The sequence below is a fragment of the Episyrphus balteatus genome, chromosome 2, assembly GCF_945859705.1.
Source record: "Episyrphus balteatus chromosome 2, idEpiBalt1.1, whole genome shotgun sequence".
Taxonomy (NCBI): domain Eukaryota; kingdom Metazoa; phylum Arthropoda; class Insecta; order Diptera; family Syrphidae; genus Episyrphus; species Episyrphus balteatus.
The window spans coordinates 62,339,957-62,357,681 of record NC_079135.1 but is presented as its reverse complement, the minus strand read 5'-3'; the positions used below and the strand labels follow the sequence as shown (position 1 = coordinate 62,357,681).

The following is a 17,725-nucleotide window of genomic DNA, read 5'->3' as shown; positions in this document are numbered from 1 at the left end:
GCTGGGGCATTACATAGCCCAAACGGCATGACATTAAACTGCCACAGACCATTTCCTGTGGAGAAAGCCGTCTTTTCCCGATCTTCTGGATGGATTTCTACCTGCCAGTAGCCACTCTTCAAGTCCAAAGTCGAAAACCATTGTGCTCCTTCCATTGCATCTAGAGTATCGCTGATTCTTGGCAGTGGGTAGCTGTCTTTCTTCGTCACATCATTCAGCCTGCGGTAGTCGACACAAAATCGAGTGCTTCCATCTTTCTTTTTGACGAGAACTACCGGTGATGCCCAAGCGCTTTTGGAATTTTCGATCAGCCCATCTTTCTTCATTGTCGATATCATTTCTTCAACTTCACCTTGTTTGGCCAAGGGGAGACGTCTTGCTGGTTGACGAATCGGCCTAGCATCTCCTGTATCGATTCGATGCTGCACCAGTTGTGTTCGGCCGTACTGCCCGCTGGGTGAAGAGAAGATATCAGCATATTCGTGAAGAAGCCATCCCGCAACATTAAGCTGATGTTGACTCAAGTTGTCTGATTTAAGAATTTGAGTCTTTAGTTTCTCCGAGTTCATAGTCATCTGTGTGTCCGCCTCGTTGATCTTAGTTATTGCGGACACAGATTCGCATTGCCCAACAACTTCTCCTTTCTTAAGCTTTATTGGGTACGGTTTGATGTTAAGTATCCGTACAGGTACCATGTTGTTCTTTGGTGCCAAAAGAGTCTTCCCGATGATGACGTTTTGGGAACTTTGCTCAACTTCTGGCTCAACCATGAGGTATCGATGGCTTCCAATATTCCCCTTTAGTTTCGTCCACACAAAAACTTCTGAAGAAGGAGGCAGGCAGTTCTAATTGTTGTTGAATTTTCGTTGCCATAGACCATTGGGATCTCCACATTTCTGTATTTCAGGACTTGATTACCTATATCCAAAATGATTCCATGGTCCTTCATGAAGTCGATTCCAATGATGCACTCGTCACATATATCTGCCACCAAAAACACATGCGAAAACTCTAGTTCTGCCATACGGATCGTAAGACGAACTTCACCGTACACCCTTGCTGCTTATCCTGTGGCGGTCTTCAGACGGTAGCTGTTGGTGTTATGTAGCCATGTCATCTTCACCAAGTCTCTACGTACAATAGAGGCGGTGGCACCGGTGTCAATTGTAGCCACGTGTTGTTTGTTGTTTATGGTCGCCTCCACTGTCAGACTTTTGTTGTCTCGTTTAGTCTGTGAGACTTGAATTGTGGTTCTGGGGCCATCGATACCAGAAACCAGCTTCTGTCCCTCGAAGTTGGTTCTTACTCGTTTCCCGAATGGAAATCAAGTTGAGGATGAGTGCTGGTTGTATCGCTTACCTGTTGTTGGGCATTATTCCTGTTTCCACAGTGTTGGCAAGCAGTTCTTCTTGGTGGCAATCTGCTCTGCCGCTGGAGATGTCCTGTCTTGTTACAGTTCCAGCATCGAGCAGCTCCGTCTCGCTGGTTTCTTTGGAATGCGAGTTTTTGACAAGAGCATTCCTCGACTGCAACTTCTCTTACCCGATGAACGCCTTGAGAAGCCTGTTCTGCTGCTTCCATAGTCAGTGCAAACGCTAATGCTTCAGGAAGGGAACGTTTTCCAGCTGTTCGAATTGCTCGCTGAAGATTTATATCAGATACAGCACGTACAAAGGCTTCTGTCGCAAACTGATTGATAATGTCGTCTCCTGCTGTTGGATATGCCAGATGAGCTGCTTGGAGTTGTTGCAGAGTTTCTCTTTTTTTCTGGACTCTTGTATTGAGTTGGACGCGGAAGACTTCCTGCAAAGCGTTTTTCAATGACCTGGACAAGAGCGTTAAAGTTACCATTCTTTTCTGGTGGTAAAGTTTGTAACAACTCAGCAGCAGGACCTCTAAGAGCAAGAGTCAGCGCTATACATTTGTCTTCGTTATCCCAGCCATTTGTTGTGGCAGCTGCCTCAAACTGTTTCTTGTTTCTTGTAGATCGACCAAGAATTTTGTCCATCAAAGGTTGGTGGATGCATTTCTTTCTTCTTTAAATACTCACCAGAACTTTCTCGCACCTTAATTTTTCGAACCTTGTCAAGTTCTTCGGTAAAACTTTGCATTTTAACTTCCATTCCTTTCAATTTGTCATCGAATTTTATTTCTACTTTCTCGAGTTTTTCTTCAACTTTCTCGAACTTTTCTTGAGATTGTTTTTCAACACCTTTGATGGAAGCATCAAGAGCAAAGAACTTGTTCTCGATAGCATCAAGCTTACCTTCGATGAGGTTTTTCTGTTCATCTAGAAGGTTCTTTTGGGTTTCCAATTTTTCGAGAAGATTCTTCTGTTCATTCTTTTGCTCTGTGCGTTGTTGTTCCATTTGTTCTCTCTGTTCTTTGCGTTGTGTCTCAATTTGTTTAAGAAGATTTTTCTGTTCATTCTTCTGTTCATTACGTTGTTCTTCCAATTTGGCAAGGAGAACAGCCACCATGGACGGCATATCGGAACTAGTACCTACTTGTTCTTCTGGCATTTCAATTTCGAATTGAAATGTGTCCAAATTTTCGTTTATCTGGGTTAAGTAATCCTGCAGACGAATAATGAGGTCATTTTTCGATACAGCAGTAGGAAGACCTCGCTTAGTTAATTCCACCTTCAGCTCAGTCAAACTTAACTGATTTAATGTCTTACCCATTTTAAATTTTTAAAACGCGAGCCTTTTTGCTTATTTCAAAATGCTTTAAACTTTGTTTATTGTTAAAACACACGCGCACTTTTTATTTTATTCGCGAAATTATCTGATCCGCACAAATAAATAAGTTTTATCCCACTTCTGACACCAATGTAATGTTTTATTCCGGGTTCACAATAAAACTTATTTAATTTCCACTTATATTTCCGTTCAAATAAGAACACACTTTATTTGAACTCAATTTACTTTTATTATTCGCTCAAACAAACACACTTTCAAATCACTTTATTTACTACTAACAATTTGCAACACTTGATTTCACTTTGTACTGTACTCTTTCACTTTCAAGATTAAGCTGTGTCCGGTCGGTGTCTACGCTGCCCTTTTATACCGGAATTTCGAGATTCGAGAATGTTGAGAATTTCGAGATTCGAGAATGTCTTCGAAGGTTCTCGTCTTTGCTTCTCGAAACTTCCTTTCCAGGAGGGGCGCTTCATACTTCCAGTCTAGTGGGATATTTTGGGATGTGTTCAGAGGGTAGGTAGTTTCTTAATTGTTAAAGGTCCGTTCACATTTCTACCTTTGCAGTAGTAGGTAGTGTGTTCAGACTTTTATCTTAAAAGTAGTTCAGTAATTCATCGTTACAATACATTCTCTCATAATATTTTCTATCGTTTAAATATAACTTCATTGTATTAAAGTGAGTAACTACAAAATGGCAGCCAGTTTGAGGGCTCCGTGAAGCCAGAACTGCGACCTCAAAATTTTTGAACCAAATTGTCTAATTCGTTTGTCCACCGTTAGTCCATGTTTGTCCACCCAAAATTTTCGTTTGTCCACCCTTCAAAAAAATTTTAGAGCAAATTCTTTTTTTTTTATAGGAAGTCTGAAAAATGAAAAATCGTCTAAAACGCTCAAATTTTGAGATAGACGTATAAAACCAACTGCAATCGTTTGTCCACCTCGAGTTCTATATACATACCAAATATTATCGTTTAGGAGCAATTTAAAAAACAAATTTTGCACTGAAAAATTAAAGCTCCCCTAAAATCCCCAAAACTCAATTTTTATCAAAAATTCAAACTGCTGTCGTTTGTCCACCTCGAGTTCTTCACGTATACCAAAAATCATCGTTTGTCCACCCTACGTTTAAAAGATATTCAAAAAACAAAATTTGTACTGAAAAATCGAAAAAAAATATTACGCTACACCAGAGTGAAAATTTCAAAATCCTCAAAAATTACTTTTTTTCAAAAATTCAAATGCCTGTCGTTTGCCCATCTCGAGAAATGTATACAAACAAAAAATCATCGTTTGTCCACCCTACGTTTAAGAGATATTCAAAAAACAAAATTTGTACTGAAAAATTCAAAGTCCCATAAAATCTCCAAAAATTGACTTTTTTCAAAATTTCTGTCGTTTGTCCACCTCGAGTTCTACACGTATACTAAAAATCGTCGTTTGTCCACCCTACGTTTAGGAGATATTCAAAAAACAAAATTTGTACTGAAAATTTCAAAGTCCTAAAAAATCTCCAAAAATTACCTTTTTTCAAAATTTCAAATTTCTGTCGTTTGTTCACCTCGAGTTCTTCACGTATACCAAAAATCGTCGTTTGTCCACCCTACGTTTAGGAGATATTCAAAAAACAAAATTTGTACTGAAAATTTCAAAGTCCCAAAAAATCTCCAAAAATGACTTTTTTTCAAAATTTCAAATTTCTGTCGTTTGTTCACCTCGAGTTCTACACGTATACCAAAAACCGTCGTTTGCCCACCCTACGTTTAAAAGATATTCAAAAAACAAAATTTGTACTGAAAATTTCAAAGTCCCAAAAAATCTCCAAAAATTGACTTTTTTCAAAATTTTAAATTTCTGTCGTTTTTCCACCTCGAGTTCTTCACGTATACCAAAAATCGTCGTTTGTCCACCCTACGTTTAAAAGATATTCAAAAAACAAAATTTGTACTGAAAATTTCAAAGTCCCAAAAAATCTCCAAAAATTGACTTTTTTTTTAAATTTCAAATTTCTGTCGTTTGTTCACCTCGAGTTCTACACGTATACTAAAAACCGTCGTTTGTCCACCCTACGTTTAAAAGATATTCAAAAAACAAAATTTGTACTGAAAATTTCAAGGTCCCATAAAATCTCCAAAAATTGACTTTTTTTCAAAATTTCAAATTTCTGTCGTTTGTCCACCTCGAGTTCTACACGTATACTAAAAATCGTCGTTTGTCCACCCCACGTTTAAAAGATATTCAAAAAACAAAATTTGTACTGAAAATTTCAAGGTCCCTCCAAAAATTGTCTTTTTTCAAAATTTCAAATTTCTGTCGTTTGTCCACCTCGAGTTCTACACGTATACTAAAAACCGTCGTTTGTCCACCCTACGTTTAAAAGACATTCAAAAAACAAAATTTGTACTGAAAATTTCAAAGTCCCAAAAAATCTCCAAAAATTGACTTTTTTCAAAATTTTAAATTTCTGTCGTTTTTCCACCTCGAGTTCTTCACGTATACCAAAAATCGTCGTTTGTCCACCCTACGTTTAAAAGATATTCAAAAAACAAAATTTGTACTGAAAATTTCAAAGTCCCAAAAAATCTCCAAAAATTGACTTTTTTCAAAATTTCAAATTTCTGTCGTTTGTTCACCTCGAGTTCTACACGTATACTAAAAACCGTCGTTTGCCCACCCTACGTTTAAAAGATATTCAAAAAACAAAATTTGTACTGAAAATTTCAAAGTCCCAAAAAATCTCCAAAAATTGACTTTTTTCAAAATTTCTGTCGTTTGTCCACCTCGAGTTCTACACGTATACTAAAAATCGTCGTTTGTCCACCCTACGTTTAGGAGATATTCAAAAAACAAAATTTGTACTGAAAATTTCAAAGTCCTAAAAAATCTCCAAAAATTACCTTTTTTCAAAATTTCAAATTTCTGTCGTTTGTCCACCTCGAGTTCTTCACGTATACCAAAAATCGTCGTTTGTCCACCCTACGTTTAAAAGATATTCAAAAACAAAATTTATACTGAAAATTTCTAAGTCCCAAAAAATCTCCAATAATGACTTTTTTTCAAAATTTCAAATTTCTGTCGTTTGTCCACCCTACGTTTAAAAGATATTCAAAAAACAAAATTTGTACTGAAAATTTCAAGGTCCCATAAAATCTCCAAAAATTGACTTTTTTTCAAAATTTCAAATTTCTGTCGTTTGTCCACCTCGAGTTCTACACGTATACTAAAAATCGTCGTTTGTCCACCCCACGTTTAAAAGATATTCAAAAAACAAAATTTGTACTGAGAATTTCAAGGTCCCATAAAATCTCCAAAAATTGTCTTTTTTCAAAATTTCAAATTTCTGTCGTTTGTCCACCTCGAGTTCTACACGTATACTAAAAACCGTTGTTTGTCCACCCTACGTTTAAAAGACATTCAAAAAACAAAATTTGTACTGAAAATTTCAAGGTCCCATAAAATCTCCAAAAATTGTCTTTTTTCAAAATTTCAAATTTCTGTCGTTTGTCCACCTCGAGTTCTACACGTATACTAAAAACCGTCGTTTGTCCACCCTACGTTTAAAAGACATTCAAAAAAACAAAATTTGTACTGAAAATTTCAAAGTCCCAAAAAATCTCAAAAAATTGACTTTTTTCAAAACTTCAAATTTCTGTCGTTTGTCCACCTCGAGTTCTTCACGTGTACCTAAAATCATCGTTTGTCCACCCTACGTTTAAAAGACATTCAAAAAACAAAATTTATACTGAAAATTTCAAAGTCCCAAAAAATCTCTAAAAATGACTTTTTTTCAAAATTTCAAATTTCTGTCGTTTGTCCACCCTACGTTTAAAAGATATTCAAAAAACAAAATTTGTACTGAAAATTTCAAGGTCCCAAAAAATCTCCAAAAATTGACTTTTTTTCAAAATTTCAAATTTCTGTCGTTTGTCCACCTCGAGTTCTACACGTATACTAAAAATAGTCGTTTGTCCACCCTACGTTTAAAAGATATTCAAAAAACAAAATTTGTACTGAAAATTTCAAAGTCCCAAAAAATCTCCAAAAATTGACTTTTTTCAAAATTTCAAATTTCTGTCGTTTGTCCACCTCGAGTTCTACACGTATACTAAAAATCGTCGTTTGTCCACCCTACGTTTAGGAAATATTCAAAAAACAAAATTTGTACTGAAAATTTCAAAGTCCCAAAAAATCTCCAAAAATTGACTTTTTTCAAAATTTCTGTCGTTTGTCCACCTCGAGTTCTACACGTATACTAAAAATCGTCGTTTGTCCACCCTACGTTTAGGAGATATTCAAAAAACAAAATTTGTACTGAAAATTTCAAAGTCCCAAAAAATCTCCAAAAATTACTTTTTTTCAAAATTTCAAATGCCTGTCGTTTGTCCATCTCGAGTTTGTCCACCCTACGTTTAAAAGATATTCAAAAACAAAATTTGTGTTGAAAATTTCAAAGTCCCAAAAAATCTCCAAAAATGACTTTTTTTCAAAATTTCAAATTTCTGTCGTTGTCCACCCTACGTTTAAAAGATATTCAAAAAACAAAATTTGTACTGAAAATTTCAAAGTCCCATAAAATCTCCAAAAATTGACTTTTTTCAAAATTTCAAATTTCTGTCGTTTGTCCACCCTGCGTTTAAAAGACATTCAAAAAACAAAATTTGTACTGAAAATTTCAAAGTCCCAAAAAATCTCCAAAAATTGACTTTTTTCAAAATTTTAAATTTCTGTTGTTTTTCCACCTCGAGTTCTACACGCATACCAAAAATCGTCGTTTGTCCACCCTACGTTTAAAAGATATTCAAAAAACAAAATTTGTACTGAAAAATCAAAAAAAAATATTACGCATACACCAGAGTGAAAATTTCAAAATCCTCAAAAATTACTTTTTTTCAAATATTCAAACGGCAATCGTTTGTCCACCTCGAGAAATGGATACAAACAAAAAATCTTCGTTTGTCCACCCTACTTTTAGGAGGTATTCAAAAAAAAATTGTACTGAAAATTTCAAGGTCCCATTAAATATCCAAAAAAAAATTTTTCAAATAACTAAGCACTCTCTCATAACTAGGTTAATCTTAACTAATTAATTGAAAAAAAAGTATACCAAAAATGGTATGAAAAGCCAAAAATTTGTTTGACAATTTTTAATTTTGCAGTAAGAAAATTTTTTTTTAGTAACTTTTTTTAGAAAATTAAATGATTAGGTATTTCCAATGTATCCTTGCATTTTTTTAAAAGTTTTCCGTTGTTGAGGTATGAAGAGTATGAATTTTTGTTTGAAGACTGCAAATGCAGTCTTTAAAAACAAATAAGCTAAATGAATAGCTTTTCAAAAAATAATACTCACTTTATGAAAAAAAAAAAATTTCCCACTTCCTTAAGAGAAAATAAGAACAAACCAAATTTGTAAAAATTTGATGTTGGGATAGTTTTTTTGAGATTATTTGGGACTTTGAAATTTTCAGTACAAATTTTGTTTTTTGAATATCTCCTAAACTGGACAAACGACGATTTTTGGCATACGTGAAGAACTCGAGGTGGACAAACGACAGAAATTTAAAATTTTGAAAAAAGTCAATTTTTGGAGATTTTTTGGGACTTTGAAATTTTCAGTACAAATTTTGTTTTTTGAATGTCTTTTAAACGTAGGGTGGACAAACGATGATTTTTGGTACACGTGAAGAACTCGAGGTGGACAAACGACAGAAATTTGAAATTTTGAAAAAAGTCAATTTTTGGAGATTTTTTGGGACTTTGAAATTTTCAGTACAAATTTTGTTTTTTGAATATCTCTTAAACGTAGGGTGGACAAACGATGATTTTTGGCATACGTGAAGAACTCGAGGTGGACAAACGACAGAAATTTGAAATTTTGAAAAAAGTCAATTTTTGGAGATTATTTGGGACTTTGAAATTTTCAGTACAAATTTTGTTTTTTTGAATATCTCCTAAACTGGACAAACGACGATTTTTGGCATACGTGAAGAACTCGAGGTGGACAAACGACAGAAATTTAAAATTTTGAAAAAAGTCAATTTTTGGAGATTTTTTGGGACTTTGAAATTTTCAGTAAAAAATTTTGTTTTTTGAATGTCTTTTAAACGTAGGGTGGACAAACGATGATTTTAGGTACACGTGAAGAACTCGAGGTGGACAAACGACAGAAATTTGAAGTTTTGAAAAAAGTCAATTTTTGGAGATTTTTTGGGACTTTGAAATTTTCAGTACAAATTTTGTTTTTTGAATATCTCCAAAACGTAGGGTGGACAAACGATGATTTTTTGTTTGTATACATTTCTCGAGGTGGACAAACGATTGCCGTTTCAATTTTTGAGGACTTTTTAATTTTCAGTATAGGTACACTATGGTGTATGCGTACTCTTTTGAGAGTTGCTATAAAAAAAATTCTTTTTGGAATATCTCCTAAACAGAGGGTGGACAAACGATGATTTTTGGTATACGTATAGAACTCGAGGTGGACAAACGACAGCAGTTTGAATTTTGATAAAAATTGAGTTTTGGGGATTTTAGGGGAGTTTTAATTTTTCAGTGCAAAATTTGTTTTTTAAATTGCTCCTAAACGGGGGGTGGTAAAACGATAATATTTGGTATGTATATAGAACTCGAGATGGACAAACGATTGCAGTTGGTTTTATACGTCTATCTCAAAATTTGAGCGTTTTAGACGATTTTTTATTTTTCAGACTTCCTATAAAAAAAAAAAGAATTTGCTCTAAAATTTTTTTGAAGGGTGGACAATTCAAAAATTTTGAGGTCGCAGTTCTGGCTTCACGGAGGCCAGTTTGAGTCAAATTCTAGTTGTTAAAAAACACATTTTCGTTTTTATTTTTTTAACATTTTTCCAACCTATTTTGTAGCCTTTGTAGTTTCCTTTATTTGAAAGAAAAAATCAACTCTTTATCACCAAAGATGGCCGAGCAATTGATAAATGAACGCAAGTAAAACCGGTACGAAAACACCCAAAAATATCGTTTTTTGACAATAACTCGGCATCAGGATGTCTTACGGCAAAAAATAAAGCTATCGATTTGGTTCTTTTTGTTTAAACAAATAAAAAATAAATAATATTAAGTCGAAATCGTTTTTTTGTTTAGCAAACTCTTGCCTTATTATATTGCAAACGGTACAAGTATTGGCTAACAAATTAAAATACTATTGAAGTCCTTTAAATGATCTACAATTCGTCGCCGTAAAGCAAATTTGTTCTTGAGCCTTAACTACATTGGCTCAAAAAGTGAAAAAGTACAAAAGTGAAAATTTTCAAACGCATTTTTGTATAGTTTTTCGGCCTTAAAAATTAAAACAAACGATGCAGAAAGCTTATTTTTTGGTGTAATGAACAATTTGTATACTCTTTTTCACAAAACAATTGCGCTAGCCAGAAAAAAAATATTTTCACTTTTGTACTTTTTCAAAAAGTGGTGTATGTAGTTAAGCCTTTAGTCACAAAAAGAAAATTTTGCAGGACAGGATTTTTAAGTTTCAAATTGGTTTAAAGTGACAATTTTCTGCTTGTTTGCCATTCAAGTTATGTTTTTTATAAAGTTTGTTTTTTTCTCTTGAATAAAATATACAAGTTTACCTCATTAGTAGGTGCATGCTACCTATTTTTAAATATTTTTGAAAACTAAAAACCCAAAATTGCAGATAGAACAAGTCCTATGCAAGTACGTTTTTTCCTTAAATAAAAAGTGGATTTAGAACAAAATATGATTGACTTAGAACAATCAAGAATACTCGGGCTCATTTTCAAAAGGCTACTTCCCTGTATTTATTGTTCTATGTCCCATTAAATTATATTATCTGTGGAATGAAATTTTTTTGACAAAAACGGTTTTCAAATTCGGAAAGAGCACCCTCAAATTAGTTAAACTGCATCAATAACTCATTTTCGGTAAAAAGTGGATTTAGAACAATTTTGCTTTACGCCGACGAATTGTAGATAATTTAAAGGACTTTAAAATGAAGGAAATTAAGAGGGCTACAAAATAGGTTGGAAAAATGTTAATCATAATACAAGCTTTTTTCGAAATAAAAACGAAAATGTGTTTTTTAACAACTAGAATTTGACTTAAACTGGCTGCCATTTCGTAGTAACTCACTTTAATACAATGAAATTACATTTAAACGATAGAAAATATTTTAAGGAAGAGAATGTATGCTCATTTTTTGGTCTACGACATACTGGAGTAAAGATATTTGCTTACACAGAGAAAAATATGACCCGCTAAAAACTAACAGATTGCCATATTGTTTTACCGTCCATACATTTCATAAGGAAATCTTATTAAAATCAACGATTAATAAGGTTTTTTTAAGGAGATTTCTTATTATTTTTATAGAGAAAATCTTATTAAAATTTGACTGAAAAGTTGATTTTTTTTGCAACTTAGCACTAGAACAAAAATCGCGATCAATATTTTCATGGCAGGTTGGCTCAGGTGGTAAGGTGGGCGACTAATGATTTGAAGTCTCTAGTTCGATTCCCAGTCTGGTGATCGTTTTTTTTTTTTATTTTTTTGCAGATTTTAAAACAATAAGGAAAACCCGATTGTTTTAATAAGGTTTCCTTCTTGGATGAAAACCATAGAGAAATCTTATTGTTTTTGTTCTATTTTATGTGGTCTATTTTTCTCTGTGTAGAAGTAAAATATCCCAACAAATACATTTTTGTGAATAACTCCGCTAAAAAGAATGATCAGGTGGTGAGAAATTGGGTTAAGCTTTAAGCCTTTTAAATATACCCCTATTGATCCATGAAATAAAAACTGACAGTGCCTCTGTGCGCAAGGCTTTTTTCCGACGCTTTGACTGGAGTATCTGTTATATATTCAGGGGTGGGCTGAATTTAATAATATAAGATCTGAGTATAAATCTCAGTTTGCGTATTGTTTGGTCTTGTGGAGCATCCGCCATTTTGAAAAACGCATTAGTCTCAATATCTCGAGAACAATTGTTAGGACAGAAAAATTGTAACAACTTTTATAAATATAACTATCTATCTTTTTCTAGTACATCATTTTTCTCTTGGAGTTATAATTTCAGAGTTACAGTAGTTACCCTTAGAGTTAAGTGGGAAATAACGAAAGTATTACTCCTAGAGAAAAATAATGTCAAAAAAGCCAATATTCTGCAGTTTGAAGAACTTGCAAATCATTGAACAGGTCCATTTCTTCCCTTCCAATGATAACCGTAATCTTCATCAGCCAATCTTAAAATTCGTGTCCTTAGTGGGCTGGAGCGTCATCTTATTTGTAATATGAAGTAGCTAATTGAATCAGTGAAATATCCTGGACTGTATCTGGTGAATCATATTGGAGAACCTCCATCAATTAATATTAGCAATAAAATTTAAAAAAAACGGGCTCTATCAAGCACACAAAATCAAGAAGAACTTTTTAAATAATTGTTGTCACTAGGTCTTAAACAGATATAAACTAAAACTACAAATATAAATTTTTAATTCGTACCCATTTTTGACTAAAGCAATAAATCACATTTTTTAGAGATTTTACCTGGTGCAGGTTTTCCCAAATATCATACAATCTATAAGTTTTCTGGCAAACTTAATAGCAACATTTTTGTTCATTATTATTTTCTTCATAAGAATAAATTTATAAAACACTGTTTAAAATACATTTATAGAAGAAAATCGGCCCCAAAGTAAAAAATTATCATGGGTAAGAAAAAAATAATTCCATTTAAAAATTAATATCTGAGCAATTAATAAAGATATTAAAATTTAAATGCAGGTACAAAGAATAGCATTTCTTCTAAAAATCAAGGCATTAATGGAGTTTTTATCATAAGTATTAACGGAGTTATTAACATTAGGTAACATGAGTAAAGGCATACCAAAGTAAGTGTTTTCTTAAATCATCGCGAAAGTGTATCAACTTTGATAGAGAGTTACTGTAAAACAATTTTTTTCTTAGAATATACCCAAGAACCATCTCTCAAAATAAATCTTCTTATCTCATTGCGGGACACCCTGTATATGTTTTCCGTTTAAGAGAGTTAAGTCAAGCAGGATCTACGGTACATGCTTATTTTAAGAATTAAAGACAAAATACAACATAAAATAATTTTGGCCGTCTAAATCTTCACAGAGAAAAAAAAACCAAATAAAATAGAACAAAAACAATAAGATTTCTCTATGGTTTTCATCCAAGAAGGAAACCTTATTAAAACAATCGGGTTTTCCTTATTGTTTTAAAATCTGCAAAAAAATAAAAAAAAAAAAACGATCACCAGGCTGGGAATCGAACTGGAGACTTCAAATCATTAGTCGCCCACCTTACCACCTGAGCCAACCTGCCATGAAAATATTGATCGCGATTTTTGTTCTAGTGCTAAGTTGCAAAAAAATCAACTTTTCAGTCAAATTTTAATAAGATTTTCTCTATAAAAATAATAAGAAATCTCCTTAAAAAAACCTTATTAATCGTTGATTTTAATAAGATTTCCTTATGAAATGTATGGACGGTAAAACAATATGGCAATCTGTTAGTTTTTAGCGGGTCATATTTTTCTCTGTGTTGCAAATCTTGAAACTTATACAGAAATGAAAGTTTTGTAGTTAATTCGCTTTTACATTTTTTATGGACAGTCTTTGCCTTTGGATAGGTACCTAGGTACATACCTACAAACATAGATAAGCAAAGTTTTACACGATTAATATCAGCAAACCGCCAAGGATAAACAATATATAACGATTGTTTGCAGTCTTAAATGTTGATACTTAACTGCGTAGACAGTGACCATAATACAACACATATGACGTCATTTATTTTTAACAGAAAAATACAAAATATATATCCAATGGTACAGTTTAATAAAAAGGACACATACCTATTTTTCTTATCCTTTCCCGAACTTTCAATATCACAATTTCGAATAGAATTCTGCTGCTCAGTACTGGTTCCATGCAAGTGTGTCTGATATACTTGATTTGGCGATAAAAACCGTGATGATTCCTGATGACGTGGCTTTAAAATAAAATAAAATAAAATAAAATAAAATAAAATAAAATAAAATAAAATAAAATAAAATAAAACAAAATAAAATAAAATAAAATAAAATAAAATAAAATAAAATAAAATAAAATAAAATAAAATAAAATAAAATAAAATAAAATAAAATAAAATAAAATAAAATAAAATAAAATAAAATAAAATAAAATAAAATAAAATAAAATAAAATAAAATAAAATAAAATAAAATTTATCAATAATACAATTAGATAGTCACCCCAATATCACATACTTCGGGAAGAGGACTTTGTTGAAGTGTATAAAATAGTTTCGTTGCTTCTGCTGACATTTGAAATCCCATAGGGAAATTATTTGACAAATTGGACTTTGAGTCAAAGCTATTTGACAGAGTCAAACTCCTTGACTGACCAGTGCTTCCCACTACAGATGATGACGAAGATTGACGGCCAGGCTCTAATGTCGAAAAATGTCGAGAAGGATCCGAAATGGCAGTAGCCTGACAATAAATTAATGATCGAAAATATATTTTCTTCAGAAAACATTTCTCTCCAACTTACCTGACGTAACAACCGGCGACAGTCATCTGAGCTTTGCTTCAGGATTCTTTGATCCAAATTACATGCCAATCGATTACATAATGGATCTCGCATAGCGAATGCATTATTTTCTCTCAAGCCATGATTTGAACTCACAGAATAAGGGGAGCTACATTCTCGTTCGCGAGCTAAAAAAGCTGATGTTGTTGCACTTGATAGCTTATTGCTGCTGTTATGGCAATGATTGTTGCTATTTGTGCTATTGTACAGATATGAGCCTCTTTGCAACTGTTTTACATTACTACAACGACTAGGGGCAGGTGAAACCTGATCCCTGATTATTGCCTCTCGCAGCAACGGGATACCATGATCGTTATAGCACGATGAAGTGCTGCTTAAAAGTACACTAGCTGAACAGTTTGCACGGTCTGCAGACAAAACATATTGGTGGTTTTGTTGTTGTTGGGATTTTTGGTGATGTCTTGGGGATATTGGCGTTTCTCTCCCGTAAAAACTATTGCCTAAGTTAGGACCAGCTCCACTCAGTGCCAATTTCCGTAGAGCCTGCTCTGCAATTGTACTTGGGCGACGACGCTGAGATTCAGTCGAAGTTGCAGTTGTACTAAGAGGGTGTTTGGAATTTTTTTGATTTGGATTATAATTAGTGCTATCCTGAGGCGATGATCTTGTTCTAACGCGATCCTGAAGTAACAAGTAAATGGCAGCAATGTGATCATAACAGTTTTTTTTAAGACTCTCTCTGGTCTTCAATGGATCAATTCCAGCATATTCTGACATCAAGCGAAGAATATCTTCGTTAGGTTCAACATTGGATGTACCACCAAATTGTATAGGGTATTCGCTAAGGTACGAAATGTCTATGGCTTCCGTCACTAACCAACGGTGCTGTTTTATTTGTTCGATCGTATAACGCCTGGTGGGTTCCAAAACCAACATTTTTCGAATAAGGTGTTCACATTCTATAAAATAAAAGTTAATCATTACCAAGTGTGTTACAAAAAAAAAGAAAATTACTTTGGATATGACCTAGCAGAGGTTGTAGGCATTTTTCATAGTCCCTAAAAATTTCAAGTTAACTGTTTTTCCATGTTTTCACATTTCAACGATTTTTAACTCGGTAATTTTTCGGTCAATTTCAGATTTTTTACAGTTGTAAATAGGAGAGTACTTGTACTTTTTGAAAATATGTTTTATATTACTCAAGCACCAAATTGGGTGTAGATTTTATGGACTGTATTTCAATGTACAACATTTTCCCCGTTTTTTTTTTTAATTCGGAGACCGTTTTAAGCAACATTTTGAGTTTTGAAAATTCATTGTTTTTTGTTGTATTTATTCTAAATCAAAAAAGTTTGAATTCATCAAAATCACTTAGAAATTGTGGAAGTTATGATTTTTTTACTCGAGAAAGAAATTTCAATTTATTGCAAAAAACCCAATTTTCATGATTTTTTGCAATTTACCCAAAATTTTGAGAGTGTTTTGGGAAAAAACTGACTTCATATGCAGATTCTTCAAGTGCCGAAATATGGCTCAGACAAATTTAGTAACAAATGTAACGTAGTTACAACAAACAAAAATGTTAGGTAACAGAATGTTAAATGCTCCTATAATGAATAAAGAATACGTTCGCTTGGCATTTAAATCGGTTTTTTTTCTTTTGCTTTTTATCGAAACATCAACAAAGCTCACATTCCTAATTATTTGTGCATCGGCAGAAATTTGAATTTTAACACTATTTTCAAGAAAATAGCAATGCGCATACTTATCGTCTGCGCACACTTACCACGAACGACTCTACTATAAAAACTTGATTGCTCTCGAATTTAATAACTAAATTTTTCAAAAAATGAAAAATCGAACATTGTATATTAAATAAAATGTTTAGGGGATGGAACAAATTATTGTACTTCAGTTTATTTAGGCACTTCTATGCAGAAACTTAAGAATAGATCAGACATGTATAAGTAGTGGACAGTCCCAAAAACAGCGTTAGCTTTACATTAGCCCCGTTCCATTGGAGGTGGTAGTTTACTCATGAGTAGATCTAGTACTAGTAGATCTAGTACTAGAATTAACACTGCTTCACTTTTTTTTCAAAGTTGCTTCGAAATTTTGAAACTGAAGTCCGAACACTGAACAGGGCTATTGTATAGAGATAGACTATAGACTATAGATGAAGGACATTAACCAGATTTCAATAACGTAGACATTTTACAAACAGAAAAACACTATGGTAAGAGAATGTTGCTGGAAATTTTGCATATGTTATGTCGTTTTCTATTGACGAATCTCAGAATGAGATTTGTGAATTTGACAGCTGAAAGGGGGGCTGAAGAGGGAAAATAGTGGACAAATCTCAGATTTCATGATCTATTTGCGTCTTGAGATTCAAAAAAATGACAAAAAAATGAATCTCAAATTCAAGAATCTGATTCTGGATTTTTATCAAGATTCACGCATACAAACCAAACACTTTCACACACACTCCTCTGTTTGACATTTTTTCAGTTGCAATAACATTTTTTTAATGCAAATATTTTTAGGGACAATAAACATTTATTTAATGCAAATATTTTTCAATTCCAACAAATTTTTTTTTCAGTTTGCATTTTTTTTTAATGCAAATTTTTGTTTATTTGCAATAATTTTTTTTTACATTTGTAATGGAAAACAAATGCATTAAAAAAAATGATTTTTCAACCCTGATTAGTATAATATAGATGTTCAATGATTAATTACCTGAAGACATAAAAAAAGGAATTCGAAATCTACCGGATAAAACCCGATCTCTTAAAGATTGTAGCGTTGAGCCATCAAAGGGGAGAGCTCCACATACTAGGACATATAATACGACTCCCAGGGACTGAAATAGTGAATAGTAAGTTTTGTAAAAATTAAAAACAGAAATAAAGAAAAAGCTTTATTGATCAAAAATGATTTTTTTTAAGATTAAGTGATATTAACCCATATATCAATTTCAGGACCAGTATATTTTTTTCCTTCAAATACTTCTGGAGCTGCATAAGGAGGTGATCCACACCAAGTAGATAATAATTCACCAATTTTATACATGTTAGAAAATCCAAAATCTGCTATTTTAATATTCATATTTGAATCCAGAAGTAGATTTTCAGCCTTTAAAGAAACAAACAAAAATGTAAAAATTAAATGAAATATTTTTAATATTTTTTCGCAATCCTTTTAAAATTTTATAGTTTAGGAAAATTTTGTTTAAACAAAAATATTTTTTTTTCGAAACAAAAAATTTGATTTTTGTTTTTTTTTTTTTAATCAAAAAAAATACTGGACAGTTTTTAATTTAATTCAGGGTACTTAACTGTTTTTGACAAAAACTTTCATTCAAATTGGTTGGGGCGTGCAAGAAGCTCAGAAATCTAGAAAAAGTTCTATGACGAGAACGGTTGAAAAAATAATTTGTTTTCATTCCA

At 32.7% G+C, this 17,725-nt stretch overlaps 1 protein-coding gene across 7 annotated transcripts in view; it reads right to left on the bottom strand.

The window, feature by feature from the left end:
* The window catches only part of LOC129908237 (serine/threonine-protein kinase SIK2), a 204,662-nt gene that overhangs the window by 48,478 nt on the left and 138,459 nt on the right, over positions 1-17,725 (bottom strand). For 4 of the 7 annotated variants that reach the window (XM_055984614.1, XM_055984617.1, XM_055984613.1 and 1 more), the window contains 5 exons: positions 17,241-17,411; positions 17,016-17,139; positions 14,274-15,232; positions 13,973-14,212; positions 13,575-13,711 (listed from right to left, as the gene is read on the bottom strand). In XM_055984614.1, coding sequence (XP_055840589.1) covers positions 13,575-13,711; positions 13,973-14,212; positions 14,274-15,232; positions 17,016-17,139; positions 17,241-17,411 — 1,631 coding nt within the window. The remainder of the gene's footprint in view (positions 1-13,574; positions 13,712-13,972; positions 14,213-14,273; positions 15,233-17,015; positions 17,140-17,240; positions 17,412-17,725) is intronic. The other 3 variants (XM_055984615.1, XM_055984616.1, XM_055984618.1) reach the window with 3 other exon arrangements.